General features: G+C 37.9%; 2 protein-coding genes across 2 annotated transcripts in view; both read left to right on the top strand.

The window, feature by feature from the left end:
- FAM185A (family with sequence similarity 185 member A) overlaps positions 1-18,614 on the top strand; it is an 88,789-nt gene that overhangs the window by 60,734 nt on the left and 9,441 nt on the right. The gene's annotated exons all lie outside the window — the stretch shown is intronic.
- The window catches only part of LOC122438286 (protein FAM185A-like), a 37,926-nt gene that overhangs the window by 14,426 nt on the left and 4,886 nt on the right, over positions 1-18,614 (top strand). Inside the window, exons 3-4 of the mRNA XM_043462972.1 lie at positions 2,172-2,267; positions 6,178-6,312. Of these exons, the coding sequence (XP_043318907.1) occupies positions 2,172-2,267; positions 6,178-6,312 (231 nt within the window). The remainder of the gene's footprint in view (positions 1-2,171; positions 2,268-6,177; positions 6,313-18,614) is intronic.

Here is an 18,614-nt window from a genome sequence, read left to right on the forward strand (position 1 = left end):
CATAGCTTTTAAAATATTACCTTTGCTTTCTCTTTTGAAAACACATCTTGAATTTTAATTTTTTGGACAGCCTCCAGTGGGTGGGCCAGTATTAGAGCTCAAGACTGATAACATGAGTGTATAATTTATTAATGGGTTAGGATATAATTACTTAGCTATTGTTTATGTCCCATGTGAAGAGAAAAAGAAGTGAAAAGCATTGTTTATGAGCTATATAAAAATCTTATGGGTTTCCCCTAGAAAAAGCAAGAAATTAAATATTGTTTCAAATATTTTACTTTGTTCAGCTTGGGGTAATACACATTTTGTAGTTTACATTTCTTTTTTTTTTACCATAATATATTTTTACTTGGCTTCTTTAGGATGCAGTAAGGCAGGAGAAGGGGATGACAGAAGATGATGGTTGGATGGCATCACTGACTTGATGGACATGAGTTTGAGCAAGCTCCGAGAGTTGGTGATGGACAATGAAGCCTGGTGTGCTGCAGTCCCTGGGGTCACAAAGAGTCGAACACTACTGAGTGACTGCTTTGAATTGAATTGATTGAAGAAGTTTTTATAGGAGTTTCTCTTGGTACCTGAGGAGAGAAATATTCATCTTTGTCCAGCTGCTGCTGCTGCTAAGTTGCTTCAGTCATGTCCGACTCTGTGCAGCCCCATAGACAGCAGCCCACCAGGCTCCGCCGTCCCTGGGATTCTCTAGGCAAGAACACTGGAGTGGGTTGCCATTTCCTTCTCCAATGCGTGAAAGTGAAGTCACTCAGTTGTGTCCGACTCTTCGCGAACCCATGGACTGCAGCCTACCAGGCTCCTCCGTCCATGGGATTTTCCAGGCAAGAGTACTGGAGTGGGTTGCCATTGCCTTCTCTGCCTTTGTCCAACTACTCCATGTCATTTATCTCCAGTGGCTTAACTTCCCAACTTCAGGGTTCACTTGTGACACTTAAAAAAAGTGTCATCACTGACACTTTTATCCAAAAAGTGTCATCACTGACACTTTAATCCAAATTAAATACATTGGATCTAATAAATGGCATTTTGAATATAGGTTAGAGATAAATTATTATAAATTATCTTGAAGTCACATTTTAAACTATTTATTCCCAAGTTTTTATCTCTGTTTAAAGTCTTAAACATTTATTTTAAAGAAGAATTATGGTTCCTTTGTGAGTATACAAATTTTTTTTCTTCATGTTTTGTAAAAAGTGTATAATTTTTGGCATTATTTTCACCATACTCCTTAATTTGTTTCTACCTTGAAGTAATAAAAGCACCTAATAAAATATGCTTTTTACAAGATCTCTCTAAAAAATATTCTTTGATCTTCTCAGGACAATCAAATAGAAAAGCTCAAAGTTCTATTGCTGTGGGAAAGGACGAAAAAGGAGAAGCTACACAGCTCCAACTCTTCACCACAGTTATCTTACTTCTTTATCTGACTGTCATTATTCCCTGAAACTTGAAACATTGGATGATTGAAAACTGGGTTCAGTGATGACAAAGGGAAATCTGAGTGTCAAACCAGGACCACCTTAATTATGATTTTCTTCCCTTGACTTAAAGATAACCTGTTCAGTTTCCAAAACTTGAAATATTTAGATATAAATAAACTTCACCCACTTTTCATGTCATTCCTTCCCCTCCGCATCTCTCTAAGAAATGCAGCAAAACCTTGTGTAATGTAGTCTTTCACTGTTAGCTGCACTTTTTAGTACTAGCTCATTTGCTAAAAGGAGAAAATATAAGAGTTTTTATTTTTATTAACTTTGCTACTACTTCTATGTGACTGTATGTGAGATAGAATTCTTTAGTAAATTTTGAAAGTTGATGATAAACTAAATCTGTCAATAATACTTAATGGTTTGGGTTGTCATTACTTCCATAATATCCTTCCTACAAATTGGGCTTTAGATTAAACATGTTTAGAGTTAAGTTTTGGAGGTTACTGCAAACATAGGGATTTTCTTATTAGTTACCTCAGTGTAGATTTGTTACCTCTGATTCTGTTTTCATTTTTAAAGCAAAAGATGGTATGGTTACAAGGAAAATAGAAAACCTTCAGGATTCTTAGCTCCTTATCCTAATGCTGAAGTAGAGCCTTTTATTTCAAGTTTATAATTCCAGTTACTCAGATAAGAATGATTATGCTTATGGTTCTTTCTTCCTCCTAGATTCGTCTTCTGGATGTCTAAATGCCTTGGCTCAGCAGGGTGCCATAGATGTTTATGTCAGCCAGCTGGGGAAAGTGGAATTGAAAGTCCATAAAGGTTAGCCAAGTGCAATGTTTTATTTTGACATATGATATTAGGAAGATTTTATGTAACATTCAGGAAACAGAATGGTCAAATTATCTTATCTACACTGACAGAGATTTCAATAAAATTTTTCTGTGTTAGAACCTGATTTAAAGACTGGAATACTGGCCCTCAACACCAGTGATCTTTGAAACTTTTGGAATAGATGGCCATGAAGACTATCTTTTTTTTTTTTTTTTGTATTACAAACAAAAATGTTGTAATTTATTGACTGTTATTTTGGAATTTTTCAGTTTAATGTCTGAAATAAATACTCTTTGGAGGGAAAGAGTTCTCATACATTCTTTTGGTAGCTTTCCTGCTCCCTTGTAAGAGGACTTTCTCAGGCCATTATGCTAGAATAATACTTTTGAAGGTATGATCCTGAAATAAACGTGTCACCAAGAAGGTCCTCTAAAGTGATTATTAACTAAGTCTCTTGCAGCAAGGGTCCCCAACCCCTGGGCCACGGACCAGTAGTGGTCCCTAGTCTGTTAGGAACTGGGCTGCATAGCGGGAGGTAAGCAAAAGACCAGTGAGCAAAACTTTATCTCTATTTACAGTCTCTCGCCATCCCTTGTGTTTTGGCCTCATCTCAGGAAAACAAGCTCAGGGCTCCCACTGATTCTGCATTATGATGAGCTGTATAATTATTTCATTATATATCACAATGTCATAGTAATAGAAATAAAGTACACAATAAATGTAATGTACTTGAATCATCCTGAAACACCACCCTCTCTAACCCCAGTCTGTGGAAAATTTGTCTTCCACAAAATCTCTCCTAGTGCCGAAAAGGTTGGGGGCTGTTGTAGTATCACACTTATGATGTGTCTCTTTGTGTAATCTTATTTCTAATATAAATAGCTTATTCTAAGAGTTCAAGTCTTTTATGAAAAATTATATACTTTTTAATCACCTGAAGGCTGAATATGCAAGTCTTTGCATGCATGCATGCATGCACATAGATGTACACATGCATGGTGATAAGTGACTTGGGTACTTGAAATAGCTTGGCTATAGGGGCTTAAGTGATCTGGATTCGGAAAGTTAAGAACCATACCTCTATATAAAATTTTTTTAAGAGAAAATCTGGAAGCTCTTGCATATAGGCCAGAACATGGCTATGTTTATAACAAGGAAAAAAACCTCCATAGAGACCAGTTGTTCCTGTTAGTAATTTCTTTGTCATGTTGGTTTAGTACTTTTTTTGTTCAATGAGGCTCTCTTCTCGTATCAAAATAAAACTACAAGCATAAACATATGAAACTGAAGTTATTGCTGATAGACAAGTATTATTTGATTTCTTAAGATCACATTTTTTCCTTTTAAATAAGATAATATTATGTTCTCACTAAATTTCTAAGAGCTTCAATAATACTGTTTAGGATATTTTGTAAATGTCAAAAAAAATTCATATAATTGCATTCTTGTATTGTGAAGACCCAAGGAGAAAAACCATTGCTACATTTAATGTTACTAGTAACAGAGTAAAAACATAGTTTTGGATAGCTCTTACATGAAAATCACTTACTATTTTGTATGAATGGGAAAAAAAGTAAAAGCAAACAAAAAGCATTGTTAATCTTCGTCCATTTGAAGTATTTCTAACTATTATTTGGATTGTTTTTCCAGTAACTTACTGAAATAGCACATGATATTGCAAGATTTGATTGAAATTACAATTTTATGTTTTCTCCTATTGGGACCATGATACTGGCAGGAGTGTAAAGATAACTGGAAACAAAGTTTGCTATCTTAATTCAGGTCTCTTAATTCTCACTAGACTTGGGAGCACTAACTTTCTGGAGTGATGGAAAGTTTTCATAATTCTGTTGCTTACTAGTTAGTAAAGACATCTGGAATCCTTTCCAGCTCTGCCACTGTCTTGCTGAAGGGTTTAAGAGCCAGCGACTTGAGTCTCCTCTGCTCTCCTTTAGGCCCCTGTAGTCATTTTGCCAAGTAAAAAAAACTGTCACAATGCTTATTTCCTCTCTTCCTATGAAAGTTAACATGGTGACCTTATGAATTCATTTGAAAAGGCTGTGTTTAGGCTTGAGAGTCAGAGTCGCATCTGAGTACCGACTTTTCCACTTAAAATTTTTCCTTGATAAAGCCTTTAATCTTAACCACATAATGTCCCTTCAATAAATGATGCTATTATTAGTATTCACTTTTTAATTTTTAAAAAATGGTATTGATGTCAGTAGCCATGAAGCAGTTTTTGAAGTGAAAAGAGGTTGAAGATATAATAGGTGCTGCCCTTTCTAAAGAAGATAGTGTTGGAGATGGCACTTTGGGTAGAGCTTTCAAAAATCGTGAGATTTCATTCACAGATAGGAATGGAATTTTGATAGTGATAGTTTTTGTTCTTTAAGGGTGTGGAGAGATAGAACTCTTCGCATCATTTAACATTTTTAAGACTCCCAGAAATTTACAGTCCCTTTATTTAAGAACAGAAAAAAAATATGTTTTTAAAATGATCACATTTGATGTATTTAAAGTTTTAAAACCTTTAGAAAAGGTTTTTAAAATCCATTATTTTCTACATTTTAAAGTATACTTGGTAGAAGAACATGTATCTTCTATTTATCCTGACATTTTCCTAGTTTGCTTTTATTTTTGAGTTTTCCTAAAGCCCTCATAATATGTTTTTATGGGCAGCTCGTATTTAAGTAGCTGACACTGAAACTCTGAAAAGCAACTTGTGTTTTAAGTAAGATAAACCAACTGTAGTAATGTGTTTTGTCTCCCCTTATGAGGAGTAAATGCTAAAGTCCATCAGTTTTAACTCCAGATTTCCAGCTCCCATTAGAAAGGCTGAGAAGATACAGAATTACTTAGGGAAACGTAAGCTGATGTTAACCAAACTGGAAAGCACACAGTGACCCATAAACAAAAGCCTTGTAGAAGCAGTCTTTACAGCATTCACAATAGTTGTCATCCTGACCTTCTTTGTGGACAGAGATGAGGTTACTGTTTTATGGGAAGGGCCTCTTATTTATTTGATATGTAAGAAATGGAGGAAAAAACCTCTTGAAATGAGAATGTACTGGTAAATTTTCACTGCAATCCATGTAGTTGTTTTGAAAAATGACTCCTCCTTAACAGGTGTTTGTTGTTTTGGTAAGATTGTAGTAGAAGTAAAGTTGAGTGTCTTGCTTCAGGTACACCAAAAAAAGTCTGTAATCCATTAAAAGAAACATTAGCGAGTTGAAATCTAAATATTCCTTTTTAAATTTTTGTTATTGACCCTCCCCTCCCCCACAAACAAGGTACTACTGAAAGCATAAGAGCTCAGGGTTCTAGTTATAGTGAGCAGTGAGATCACAGTCTGGTAATACAATGAGGTAGCAGTGTATGAAATACCCCAATGATAAAGAGCACTGGTTTGTTGTCATTGTAGTGGATCTTGATTCTAGCAATAGCTGTCGAGGAAACTTAAGCAAGTTCTTACCTGTAAAATTGGGATTACAATAATACCTCATAAAGTTGAGAGGGAAATTAAAAGATAATGTAATGAAGGTGTCTGGCTCTTAGTAAATGCGCAGTTAATGGTAAATTCTATCTATAAGCTGCGTGTCTATTAAACTCACTTTTCTGGTATTGGACAAGCTGACTAAGACTATTGGCAAAAGAAGAGATAGTAGTTCATGATGGCCTAGTGGCTCATATTCTTGACAGAAGATACTGTGATTGCCTTGGGAATAAGAGATATTGACCACCTGAGAGTGAGGAAAAGGTATTACTATTTAAATCAAATATACTAATGAGTAAAGACAGACTATTGGGAGCAATGCTACTCTTTAAGTAATTTTTATAATAGTCTCCAGTACTTTTTATTTCTTTGCATTAAATAAGCTCTCCTTTAAATTTATTACAGGCTCTATTCTTGTCAAGGTTGCATCTTCTCTTCAAGCTTATTTACAGTTATCAGGGAAAGAGATTGATGTGAACTCAGATGTCCATGTTGAAGAAATGCATGAAGCTCATAGAGATGATGGTGTGATAATTACTGGTAAGGAGATTGCGTTTTGCTATGTAAGATGAATAGTCATTGTCTATTTATAAGTAGAAATATGCTATTCTTAAACTGCAGCTTCAATCTTTATTCTTTTCTGTTGTCACATAGTGATGTTTGACACATTTTTCTTCTAGCTGCTTATCAGTAATACAGTTGCAGGCATTTAGTCCTGTCTTTGGATAAAATAGATTTTAAAAACTTTCCTATCAAAGAGATTTCATTTATACATTCACCATCAATATAAATTTGAGTTGCTTCTACCTCTTGGCCACTGTGAATAATGTTGTCATGAACATGAGTGTGCAAACTTAGCCTTTAAAAGGAAGGCAATCTTGTTATATGCTTACAACATCAGTGCCCCTTGAGGACACTACAGTAAGTGAAATAAGCCAGTCACAGGAAGACAAATAATGTCTGATTACATTTATATGGGATATGTAAAGAATCAAAATAGAGAGAGAGGAAAATGGGGAGTTGTTCAGCAGGTATAAAGTTTCAGTTTTGAAAGATGAAAAAGTTCTGGAGATCTATTGCACAACAATGTGAATATACTTAACACTACTAAACTAAAGATTTTAAAATAGTTAAAATGATTGTAATTTGATAAAATGACTGATTTTTTATTATAATAAAAAACAATTAAATGGTAAATTTTATTTTCTGTGTTTTTTACTATAATCAAAAATCTCATTTTTTTTTTTCTGACATAGTTGCTTTCTAATTCTTGGTCTTAAAAATCAAATACAGTTGACCCTTGAATAACAGGGAAATTGTGGTCATTGGTCCCCCACCCCAGTGCAAAGTCAAAATTCCACCTGTAACTTTTCAGTCAGTCCTCCATGTTAGTGGTTCCACATCTGTAGATTCAACAAACTGCAGATTATGTAGTAATGTCATATGTATTATTTTTAAAAAATCTGTGTGTAAGTGGATTCACATAGTTCAAACTTGTGTTCTTCAGTTTGAACTGTAAACACATATATCATATTGTAAGATATGAAGTTGCTGCTGCTGAGTCGCTTCAGTCGTGTCCGACTCTGCACGACCCCATAGATGGGAGCCCACCAGGCTCCCCCATCCCTGGGATTCTCCAAGCAAGAACACTAGAGTGGGTTGCCATTTCCTTCTCCAGTGCATGAAAGTGAAAAGTGAAAGTGAAGTTGCTCAGTCGTGTCCGACTCAGCAACCCCATGGACTGCAGCCTACCAGGCTCCTTTGTCCATGGGATTTTCCAGGCAAGAGTACTGGAGTGGGGTGCCATTGCCTTCGAAGATATGAAGTTAACTTTGTATAATTGTAATAAATAAATAGGAGTTTGGTGTGGTATTATGCACATTGTAAACTTGATCTTTTAGTTTGACAAATTCTTAATTCCCAAAATGTGTAGTTTTTCCACATTTTTTTAAATTACCTTTGGCTATACTGATAGTTGATACTACTTCAAAAAATATTTATGGTGTGGATAATACATTTATGTAGTAAAAAGTGTAATCAGTAATGCTGGTGAACGTCTCCTTTACATCTTACTAGAGTGTAATTGAGAAAGACATTGAAATCACCATGAGGTTTTGATATAATTTTATATATATATATATATATATATATATGCAAGGTGGTTTTACATTGCTGGTCTCTTAATTTCAAATGTGTTTCCAATATCCAGCATTTGCACTCTCCTCACGGTTGCTGGTTTTGATATCATATTTGTGTGTGAATGATTCCCTGTCTTTATTTTATGTTTGTCTTTATTGGTGAGCTTTCCTGTTTGTAATTTGTTTCTAACTGTGGCCTTTTCTTTTCCATGTAGAGAAGTTCCTTCAGCATTTGTTTCAAAGCTGACCTGGCGGTGCTACGTTCTCTTAACTTTTGCTTGTCTATAAAGCTTTTGATTCTTCATCAAATCTGAATGAGAGCCCTGCTAGGTAGAGTATTCTTTGTTGTGGGTTTTTCCGTTTTCATCACTTTAGATGTATCATGGCACTCCCTTCTGGCCTGCCGAGTTTCTGCTGAAAAAATCAGCTGATAACCATATGAGGGTTCTCTTATATGTTGTTTGTTGCTTTTCTCTTGTTGTTTTTAATATTTTCTCTTTAATTTTTGTTAGTTTGATTAATATGTGTCTCAGTATGTTCTTCCTGGGATTAATCCTGTAATGGACTCTTTGCACTTCTTGGACTTGAGTGTTTCCTTTCCCGTGTTACAGAAATTGTAAACTATTATCTCTTCAAATATTTTTCCTCCCTTTCTCTCTCTCTTCTCCTTCTGGGACCCTTATAGTGTGAATGTTGGTGCATTTAACATTGTCCCAGAGATCTCTGAGTTTATCTTTATTTCTTTTCATTCTTTTTTCTCTATTCTGTTCCATAGCAGTGATTTCCACCAATCTGTCTTCCAACTCACTTACTCTTCTTCTGCCTCATTTGTTCTGCTTTGATTCCTTCTAGTATATTTTTCGTTTCAGTTATTGTATTGTTCATCTTCATTCTTTAAGGCTTCAAGTTCTTTATTAACCATTTCTTGTATCCTCTCAGTCTGTGTGCCACTCATTTTCAGAGATCTTGGACCATCTTTACTATCATTTCTATCAATTCTTTTTCAGGTAGTTTGCCTATCTCCATTTCAGTTAGTTGTTTTTCTGTAGGTTTATCTTGTTCCTTCGCCTGCTGCTATCTCATTTTGTCTAACTTTCCATATTTGTGGTTTGTTTTTCTCAGGATGGTAGTTCTTCTTGGTTCTAGTATCTGCATCCTGGGAGGTGAAGTTGGCCTAAGGTCTTGGGCAGGCTTCCTGGTGGGTGGAACTGGTGCCTGCCCACTGGTGGGTGGAGTTGGAACTTGTCACTCTGGTGGGCAGGGCCGTGTCAAGGAGTGTATTTATAGGCAGCTCTTGGCTCAGGACCAAGAAACTGAGAAGAAATGGAGTAGCCCTCATGGTCAACAAAAGAGTCCAAAATGCAGTACTTGGATTCAATCTCAAAAAGACAGAATGATCTCTGTTTGTTTCCAAGGCAAACCGTTACAATATCACAGTAGTCTAAGTCTATGCCCCAACCAGTAATGCTGAAGAAGTTGAAGTTGAACAGTTCTATGAAGACCTCCAAGACCTTATAGAATTAACACCCAAAATAGATGTCATTTACATTATAGGGGACTGGAATGCAAAAAGAGGAAGTCAAGAGCTACCTGGAGTAACAGGCAAATTTGGCCTTGGAGTACAAAATGAAGCAGGGAAAAGGCTAATAGAGCTTTGCCAAGAAATGCCCTGGTCATAGCAAATACCCTCTTCCAACAACACAAGAGAAGACTCTACACATGGACAACAAAGATGATCAACACTGAGACAAGATTGATTATATTCTTTGCAGCCAAAGGTAGAGAAGCTCTATACAGTCAGCAAAAACAAGACTGGGAACTGACTATGGCTCAGATCATGAACTCCTTATTGCCAAACTCAGACTTAAATTGAAGAAAGAAAGTAGGGAAAACCACTAGACCATTAAGGTATGACCTAAATCAAATCCCTTATGATTATACAGTGGAAGTGAGAAATAGATTTAAGGGACTAGATCTGATAGACAGAGTGCCTGATGAACTATGGACGTAGGTCCGTGACATTGTGGAGGAGACAGGGATCAAGACCATCCCCATGAAAAAGAAATGCAAAAAAGCAAAATGGCTGTCTGAGGAGGACTTACAATTAGCTGTGAATAGAAGAGAAGCAAAAGGCAAAGGAGATAAGGAAAGATAAACCCATTTGAATGCAGAGTTCCAAAGAATAGCAAGGAGAGATAAGAAAGCCTTCCTCCGGGATCAACACAAAGAAATAGAGGAAAATAATAGAAGGGAAGGACTAGAGATCTCTTCCAGAGAAGGCAATGGCAACCCACTCCAGTACTCTTGCCTGGAAAATCCCATGGACGAAGGAGCCTCATAGGCTGCAGTACATGGGGCAGCTACGACGACTGAACAACTTCACTTTCACTTTTCACTTTCACACATTGGAGAAGGAAATGGCAACCCCCTCCAGTGTTCTTGCTTGGAGAATCCCAGGAACGGGGAAGCCTGGTGGGCTTCCGTCTATGGGGTTGCACAGAGTCAGACACGACTGAAGCGACTTAGCAGCAGCAGCAGCAGAGATCTCTTCAAGAAAATTACAGAAACCAAGGGAACATTTCATGCAAAGATGAGCACAATAAAGGACAGAAATGGTATGGACCTAACAGAAGCAGAAGATATTAAGAAGAGGTGGCAAGAATATACAAAAGAACTATACAAAAAAGATCTTCATGACCCAAATAACTATAATGGCTCACCCAGAGCCAGACATCCTGGAATGCAAAGTCAAGTGGGCCTTAGAAAGCATCATTATGAACAAAGCTAGTAGAGGTGATGGAATTCCAATTGAGCTAATTAAAATCCTAAAAGATGATGCCCTGAAAGTGCTGCACTCAATATGCCGTCAAATCTGGAAAACTCAGCAGTGGCCACAGGACTGGAAAAGGTCAGTTTTCATTCCAGTCCCAAAGAAAGGCAATGCCAAAAAATGTTCAAACTACTGCACAATTGCACTCATCTCACATGCTGGCAAAATAATGCTCAAAATCCTCCAAGCCAGACTTTAACAGTATGTGAACCGTGAACTTCCAGAGGTTCAACCTAGATTTAGAAAGTAAGGCAGAGAAACCAGAGATCAAATTGCCAACATCCGCTAGATCATTGAGAAAGCAAGAGAGTTCCGAAAAACATCTGCTTTATCGACTATGCCAAAGCCTTTGATTGTGTGGATCACAACAGACTGTGGAAAATTCTTAAAGGGATGGGAATACCAGACCACCTGACCTGCCTCCTGAGAAATCTGTATACAGGTCAAGAAGTGACAGTTAGAACTGGACGTGGAACAACAGACTGGTTCCAAATTTGAAAAGGAGTACATTGTATATTGTCACCCTGTATATTGTATGTTGTCACCCTGCTTATTGAACTTCTATGCAGAATACATCATGCGAAATGCTGGGCTGGATGAAGCACAAGCTAGAATCAGGATTACCAGAAATATCAATAACCTCAGATATGCAGGTGACACCACCCTTATTGCAGAAAGTGAAGAACTGAAGAACCTCTTGATGAAAGTGAAAGAGGAGAGTGGAAAAGTGGGCTTAAAACAGAACATTAACAAAACAAAGGTCATGGCATCCAGTCCCATCACTTCATGGCAAATAGATGGGGAAACAGTGGAAACGGTGGCAGACTTTATTTTTTTGTGCTCCAAAATCACAGCAGATGGTGACTGCAGCCATGAAATTAAAAGACCCTTGCTCCTTGGAAGAAAAGTTGTGACCAACCTAGACAGCATAATAAAAAGCAGAGACATTACTTTGCCAACAAAGGTCCATCTAGTCAAACTATGGTTTTTCCAGTAGTCATGTATGGATGTGAGAGTTGGACTATAAAGAAAGCTGAGCACCAGAGAATTGATGCTTTTGAACTGTGGTGTTGGAGAAGAGTCTTGAGAGTCCCTTGGAGTGCAAGGAGATCAAGCCAGTCAATCATAAAGGAAATTAGTCCTGAATATTCATTGGAAAGGCTGATTCTAAATCTAAAGCTCCAATACTTTGGCTACGTGATGTGAAGAACCGACTCATTGGAAAGGACCCTGATGCTGGACTGGGCAACATTGAAAACAGGAGGAGTAGGGGATGACAGAGGATGAGATGGTTGGATGGCATCACCAACTTGATGGACATGAGTTTGAGTAACTCCGGGAGTTGGTGATGGACAGGCAAGCCTGGCATGCTGCAGTTCATGGGGTCACAAAGAGTCTGACACGACTGAGGGACTGAACTGAACTGAACTAAACTGGCTCAGGACAACTTTATGCAGCCTGTCTGCTGATGGGTATGGCTGTTTCTCTAGCCCCCACCTCACCCCAGCCCCCCTACCCTGCTTCTAACCCCACATTAGTTATTTGTCCTAAAGCATCCCAGCACTGGAGTCTGCAGGCTTTTTGGTGGGGTTGGGTCTCAGTGTCAAAATGTTGACCTCCGGGAGAGTTCACGCAGATGATGATTGTTCACTGGGGCGTCCGCCACTAGTGTCCTTGCCTCCACAGTGAGCCACAGCTGATCCCTGCCTCCACCGGAGCCCCTTAAAAATCCACCAGTAGGTCTGGCCTAGGCTTCTATGGAGTCACTGGTTTTTCTTGGGTCCAGTACACATGAAGCCTGTGTGCACTCTCTGAGAGTGGTTTCTGTGTTTTCCCAAATCCTGTAGAGCTCCTGTACTGCAGCCCTGCTGGCATTCAAAGCCAAATGCTCTGGGGGCTCCTCCTCTTGTTGGCAGATCTCCAGACTGGGGAGCCTGATGTGGGGCTCAGAACTCTCACTCCTATGGGAGGACCTCTGTAATGTAATTATTTTCCAGTTTGTGGGTCACTCACTCAGCAGGTATGGAATTTGATTATATTGTGAAAGCTCCTCTTATACCGTCTTGTTTTAGCTTCTCCATCTTTGGGTATAGAATATAATTTTTGGTAAGTTTGAATCTTTTGTTGATGATCGCTCAGCAGTTAGTTGTGTTTTTGGTGTTTTCATGAGAAGAGGTGAACTCAAGTCCTTCTGCTGCACAATCTTGTCTCTAGCTCAGAGGACACTGAAATGAAAGTGTGTGTATGCATGTATGCTGCAGGCTTACCCATGAGATATTCTTGAGAAGAAGAAAGTATTTGTGGTGGTGGTGGTGGCAGTGGGGTGTCTTCTTGAGTCAAGTTTCACAATAATTAACAGCCACTTTATTAAATCTTGGCAGAGTGTACAGATTATTTGGGGGGAGGGAGAATTTTTTTCCTCAAAAGTAAAGGAATTTATTTAATGATAAAAAAAAATCAAGTTTTGTCTTAGATATTCATTTTATTTATCATAAAAGTTAAAAAGGCAGCCTTAAAATCATAAAATATTAGCAAAAAGTAGCAGTAGTAAAAAATAACACCTGTACAATTTCAGATTAACTCTGTGCTTAATGGTCAGACTCTTGGTTACACAGAGAAAACCTGATGAAAATTTTAAGTGTTAAATGTGGTAAGAATCAATTTCTTGTGATATAATATCTTGAATTTGATAAAGAACCAATAGGGTTACCTTTTTTGGCCCTCTTAATGTAAAGTAATAATACAAATTTATTTAATAATGCTCTGAATGATAGCATAATCAAATTATTTTGCATGTTAGAATGTTTGAATTATAAATATTTTTTCACTTTTCATTCTGTAACTCATAAAATCATGCATTTCTGAAATTTATATTTAGTTTAAGTTCCTTTTCAAAACCCTATTCTCATCATTTCAGCCTTTAAAAAAAAGACCTCATTATATGCTCTAAGAATACTTAGTAGTCCTGTCATTAGATAAAATCATTATTTGCAGACCTGATATCTTTTATTAAGTTCTTGCCCGTTTCCATTCCACTAAACAGGTACCACTTCAAACTTAATATATGTGAAAACAGATATTATCTTTTACTAGGCTAATTCTTCCTCCTCCTGTAGTCTCTATTTTCCTTTTTTTGGTCAGTCACTCAGCAAACATTTATTGAGTCAGGTACTGCTAGAAATTAGGAGTGCAAAGATAAGGTAATAAAGCATGGTCTCTCTGACATATGAGAAGCTTATGTCCTAGTGAAGCAACATAGACAAACCAATGAATATAATAAAGTGGAATAAATGTTGTAATAAAGGTATGTGCGTGGTACCGTGAGAGCATGAAGGTGGCACGTCTAAATTATACTAGCATTGTGAATTTGAGGAAGTAAGACAAGTTCAATATAGTCGACTGTAGCGAGTGAGGGGCACAGTGGTATACAAGGAGGCTGGAGAGTTCAAGAAGGATCAGATCATAGAGGGCTAATTTGGCTTTCATAGCAAATGCATTGCAAAGGCACTACAAGGTTTCAATCTGGAGTTCATATAATAGGATCTGTGTGTTAGAAAGATCACTGAACTTCCTAGTGGTCCAGTGGTTAAAATCCATCTGGCAAAGCAGGGGACATGGATTCAAACTGTCGTCTGGGAAGAGACCACATGCTGCGGGGCAGCTAAGTCCATGCATCACAACCAGCGAGTCTGCATGCTGTAGAAGCCGTGCTCAGCAACAAGAGATGCCACCATGATGACAAGCCCATGCACCACAATTAAAGAGTGGCCCCCTCTTGCCGCAACTAGAGAAGGGCCTTGCACAGCAGTGAAGACCCAGCACAACAGCAATAACAACAGAAAAAGAAAGATTACTGAATGTTGAGTGGAGGAATATTGGAAAGGACAGTGGCAGGTGAAGGAAAAGAAAAGTTAATGATAATTAACAGGTTATCACAGTAATTCAGGAGAAAGAGTTTAGTGGCCTGGACTCCACAATGATCTATTTTAAATCAAACAAGTGAATAAAAAGCCTTAAATAAATTTTGGTTGAAAAACATAGATACAATCAGTCCTAATGAGATGGATGAAACTGGAGCCCATTATACAGAGTGAAGTAAGCCAGAAAGATAAAGAACATTACAGCACACTAACACATATATATGGAATTTAGAAAGATGGTAATGATAACCCTATATGCAAAACAGAAAAAGAGACACAGAAATACAGAACAGACTTTTGAACTCTGTGGGAGAAGGTGAGGGTGGGATGTTTCGAAAGAACAGCATGTATACTATCTGTGGTGAAACAGATCGCCAGCCCAGGTGGGATGCATGAGACAAGTGCTTGGGCCTGGTGCACTGGGAAGACCCAGAGGAATCAGGTGGAGAGGGAGGTGGGAGGGGGGATCGGGATGGGGAATACGTGTAAATCTATGGCTGATTCATATCAATGTATGACAAAACCCACTGAAATGTTGTGAAGTAATTAGCCTCCAACTAATAAAAAAATTTAAAAAAAAAAGAAAAACATAGAGGTATACCTCATTTTATTGTACTTTATTGTACTTCACGGATACTGTGTTTTTCACGAATTGAAGTTTTGTGACAATTCTGCATGGAGTTTGTATATTGGTGCCATTTTTTTTCCAGAACATTTGCTTCCTTTGTGTCTCTGTATCTCATTTTGGCAATTCTTGCAGTATTTTAATTTTTTAAAGTTATGATGTGTTTTGGTGATCTGTGATCTTTGATGCTACTGTTAAAATTATTCTGGGACACCATGATGATCCCCCTGTGAGACATTGAACTTAATTGATAAAGGTTCTGTATCATCTGATTGCTCCACCAATTGGCTGTTCACCTGTCTCTCCCCCTCTCCTCAGATCTCCCTGTTTCCTGAGAAACAACATTATTGAAATAGGGTAGTGAAATAACCCTACAATGGCCTCTAATAAGTGTTCAAGTAAAAGAAAGAGTTCTAAGGAACTCTTAGAATGAAAGGAAGAGTTCTAAGTGTTCAAGTGAAAGGAAGAGTTCAAGTGAAAGGAAGGAACTTCCAAGTGAAAGGAAGAGTCCTAAGTGTTCAGGTGACAGGAGAAGTTGCATATCTCTCACTTTTAAGTCAAAAGCTAAAAATGATTAAGCTTAATGAGGAGCGCATGTTGAAGCCAAAATAGGACGTGAAATTGGCCTCTTGCACCAAACAGGTAAACAAGTTATGAATGCAAAGGAAAAGTTCTTGAAGGAAACTAAAAGTGGTACTTCAGTGAACACATGAGTGATTAGAAAGTGAAACAGGCTTATTATTGACATGGTGAAAGTTTTAGAGGTTTGGATAGAAGATCAAACCAGCCACAACATTCCCTTAAGCCAAAACCTAATCCAGAGCAAATTCCTAATTCTCTCCAATTCTACAAAGGCTGAGAAGGATGTGGAAGCTACAAAAGAAAACTTTGAAGTTAACAGAGTTTGGTTTAAGGAAAGAAGCCATCTCCATATCATAAAAGTGCAAGGTGAAATAGCAAATGCTAATGTACAAACTGTAGCAAGTTATCCAGAAGATCTAGCTAAGATAATTAATGAATGTGACTACACTAAACAATAGGTTTTCAATGTAGAAGAAACAGCCTTATATTGGAAGAAAATTCCATCTAGGACTTTCATAGCTAGATAAGTCAATGTCTGGCTTCAAAGCTTCAGACTTTATTAGGGGCCAGGGCAGCTGGTGACTTAAAGTTGAAGCTAGTGTTCATTTTCCATACCAAAAATCCTATACAGCTTCAGAATTATGCTCAACCTATTCTGCAGAAAAGACTAGAGATCTCTTCAAGAAAATTAGAGATACCAAGGAAACATTTCATGCAAAGACAGGCAAAATACAGGGCAGAAACGATATGGACTTAACAGAAGCAGAAGATATTAAGAAGAGGTGGCAAGAATACAAAGAAGAACTATACAAAAAAAGATCTTAATGACCCAGATAACCACGATGGTGTGATCACTTACCTAGAGCCAGACATCCTGGAATGCAAAGTCAAGTGGACCTAAAAAAAATAGAAAAAGCAAGAGAATTCCAGAAAAACATCTACTTCTGCTTCATTGAATATGCTAAAACCTTTGACTATGTGGATCACAACAAACTGGAAAATTCTTCAAGAGATGGGAATACCAGACCACCTTACCTGCCTCCTGAGAAATCTGTATGCAGGTCAAGAAGCAACAGTTAGAACTAGGCATGGAACAACAGACTGGTTCCAAATCAGGAAAGGAGTACATCAAGGCTGTATTTTGTCACCCTGCTTATTTAATTTCTTTTAGAGTACATCATGCGAAATGCCGGGCTGGATGAAGCACAAGCTGGACTCAAGATTGCCAGAGAAATATCAATAACCTCAGATATGCAGATAACACCACCCTTATTGCAGAAAGCAAAGAAAAACTAAAGAGCTTCTTGATGAAAGTGAAAGAGGAGAGTGATAAAGTTGGCTTAAAACTCAACATTCAGAAAACTAAGATCATGGCATCCTGTTCTACCTCTGCATGGCAGATAGATGGGGAAATAATGAAAACAGTGACAGACTTTATTTTGGGGGGCTCCAAAATCAATGCAGATGGTGACTACAGCCATGAAATTAAAAGACACTGCTCCTTGGAAGAAAACTTTGACCAACCTAGACAGCATAATGAAAATCAGAGACATTACTTGACCAACAAAGGTCCATTTAGTCAAAGCTATGGTTTTTCCAGTTGTCATGTACAGATGTGAGAGTTGACCATAAAGAAAGCTGAGCACCAAAGAATTGATGCTTTTGAACTGTGGTGTTGGAGAAGACTCTTGAGAGTCCCTTGGACTGCAGGGAGATCCAGCTAGTCCATCCTAGAGGAAATCAGTCCAGAATATTCACTGGAAGGACTGATGCTGAAGCTGAAGCTCCAGTACTTTGGCCACTTCATGTGAGGAACTGACTCATTGGAAAAGATGCTGGGAAAGATTGAAGGCGGTAGGAGAATGGGATGATAGAGGATGAGATGGTTGGATGGAATCACCAACTCGATGGACATAAGTTTGTGCAAGCTCTGGGAGTTGGTGATGGATAGGGAAACCTGGCGTGCTTCAGTCCATGGTGTCACAGAGTCGGACAGGACCGAGTGACTGAACCTAACTGACTCTGCCTGTACTCTAGAAATGGAATAGTAAATCCCGGGTTTGTTGCTGCACATCTGTTTACAACATGGTTTACTGAATATTTTAAGCTGACTGCTGCTACCTACTGCTCAGGGGAAAAAAAAAAATTCAAAAAATTGCTTCTCAGACAATGCACCTGGCCACCTAGGAGCTGTGATGGAGACATACAGTGGTGTTAATATTGTTTTCCTACCTGCTGATACAACATCCAAGTTGATGTGGAGTAAATTCAACTTATAAGTCTTACTATTTAAGAAATAAATTTCATAAGGCTCGAGCTGCCAAAGATAGTGATTCCTCTGATTGATCTGAGCAAAACAAACTGAAAACCTTCTGGAATGGATTCACCAGTCTAGATGTCATTAAGAATATTTGATTTCATGGGAAGAGGTCAAACTATCAACATTGAAAAGAGTTTGGAAAAAGTTGAGCCCAACCTTCATGATGACTCTGAGGGGTTCAAGACTTCAGTGGAGGAAGTAACTGCAGATACAGTGGAAGGAAATGCAAAGAAGCTTGAATTATAAGCAGAGCACAGAAAGATATGACTAAATTACTGCAGTTTCATGATGAAAATACAATGGTTGAGGAATTGCTTCCGTGAATGAGCAAAGAGTGATATTTTTGAGGTGGAATCTAGTCCTGGTGAAGATGCTAGCAGACTGTTGAAATTATAACAAAGGATTTAGAATATCACACAAATTTAAT

This window comes from Cervus canadensis, chromosome 3, assembly GCF_019320065.1.
Source record: "Cervus canadensis isolate Bull #8, Minnesota chromosome 3, ASM1932006v1, whole genome shotgun sequence".
NCBI lineage: Eukaryota > Metazoa > Chordata > Mammalia > Artiodactyla > Cervidae > Cervus > Cervus canadensis.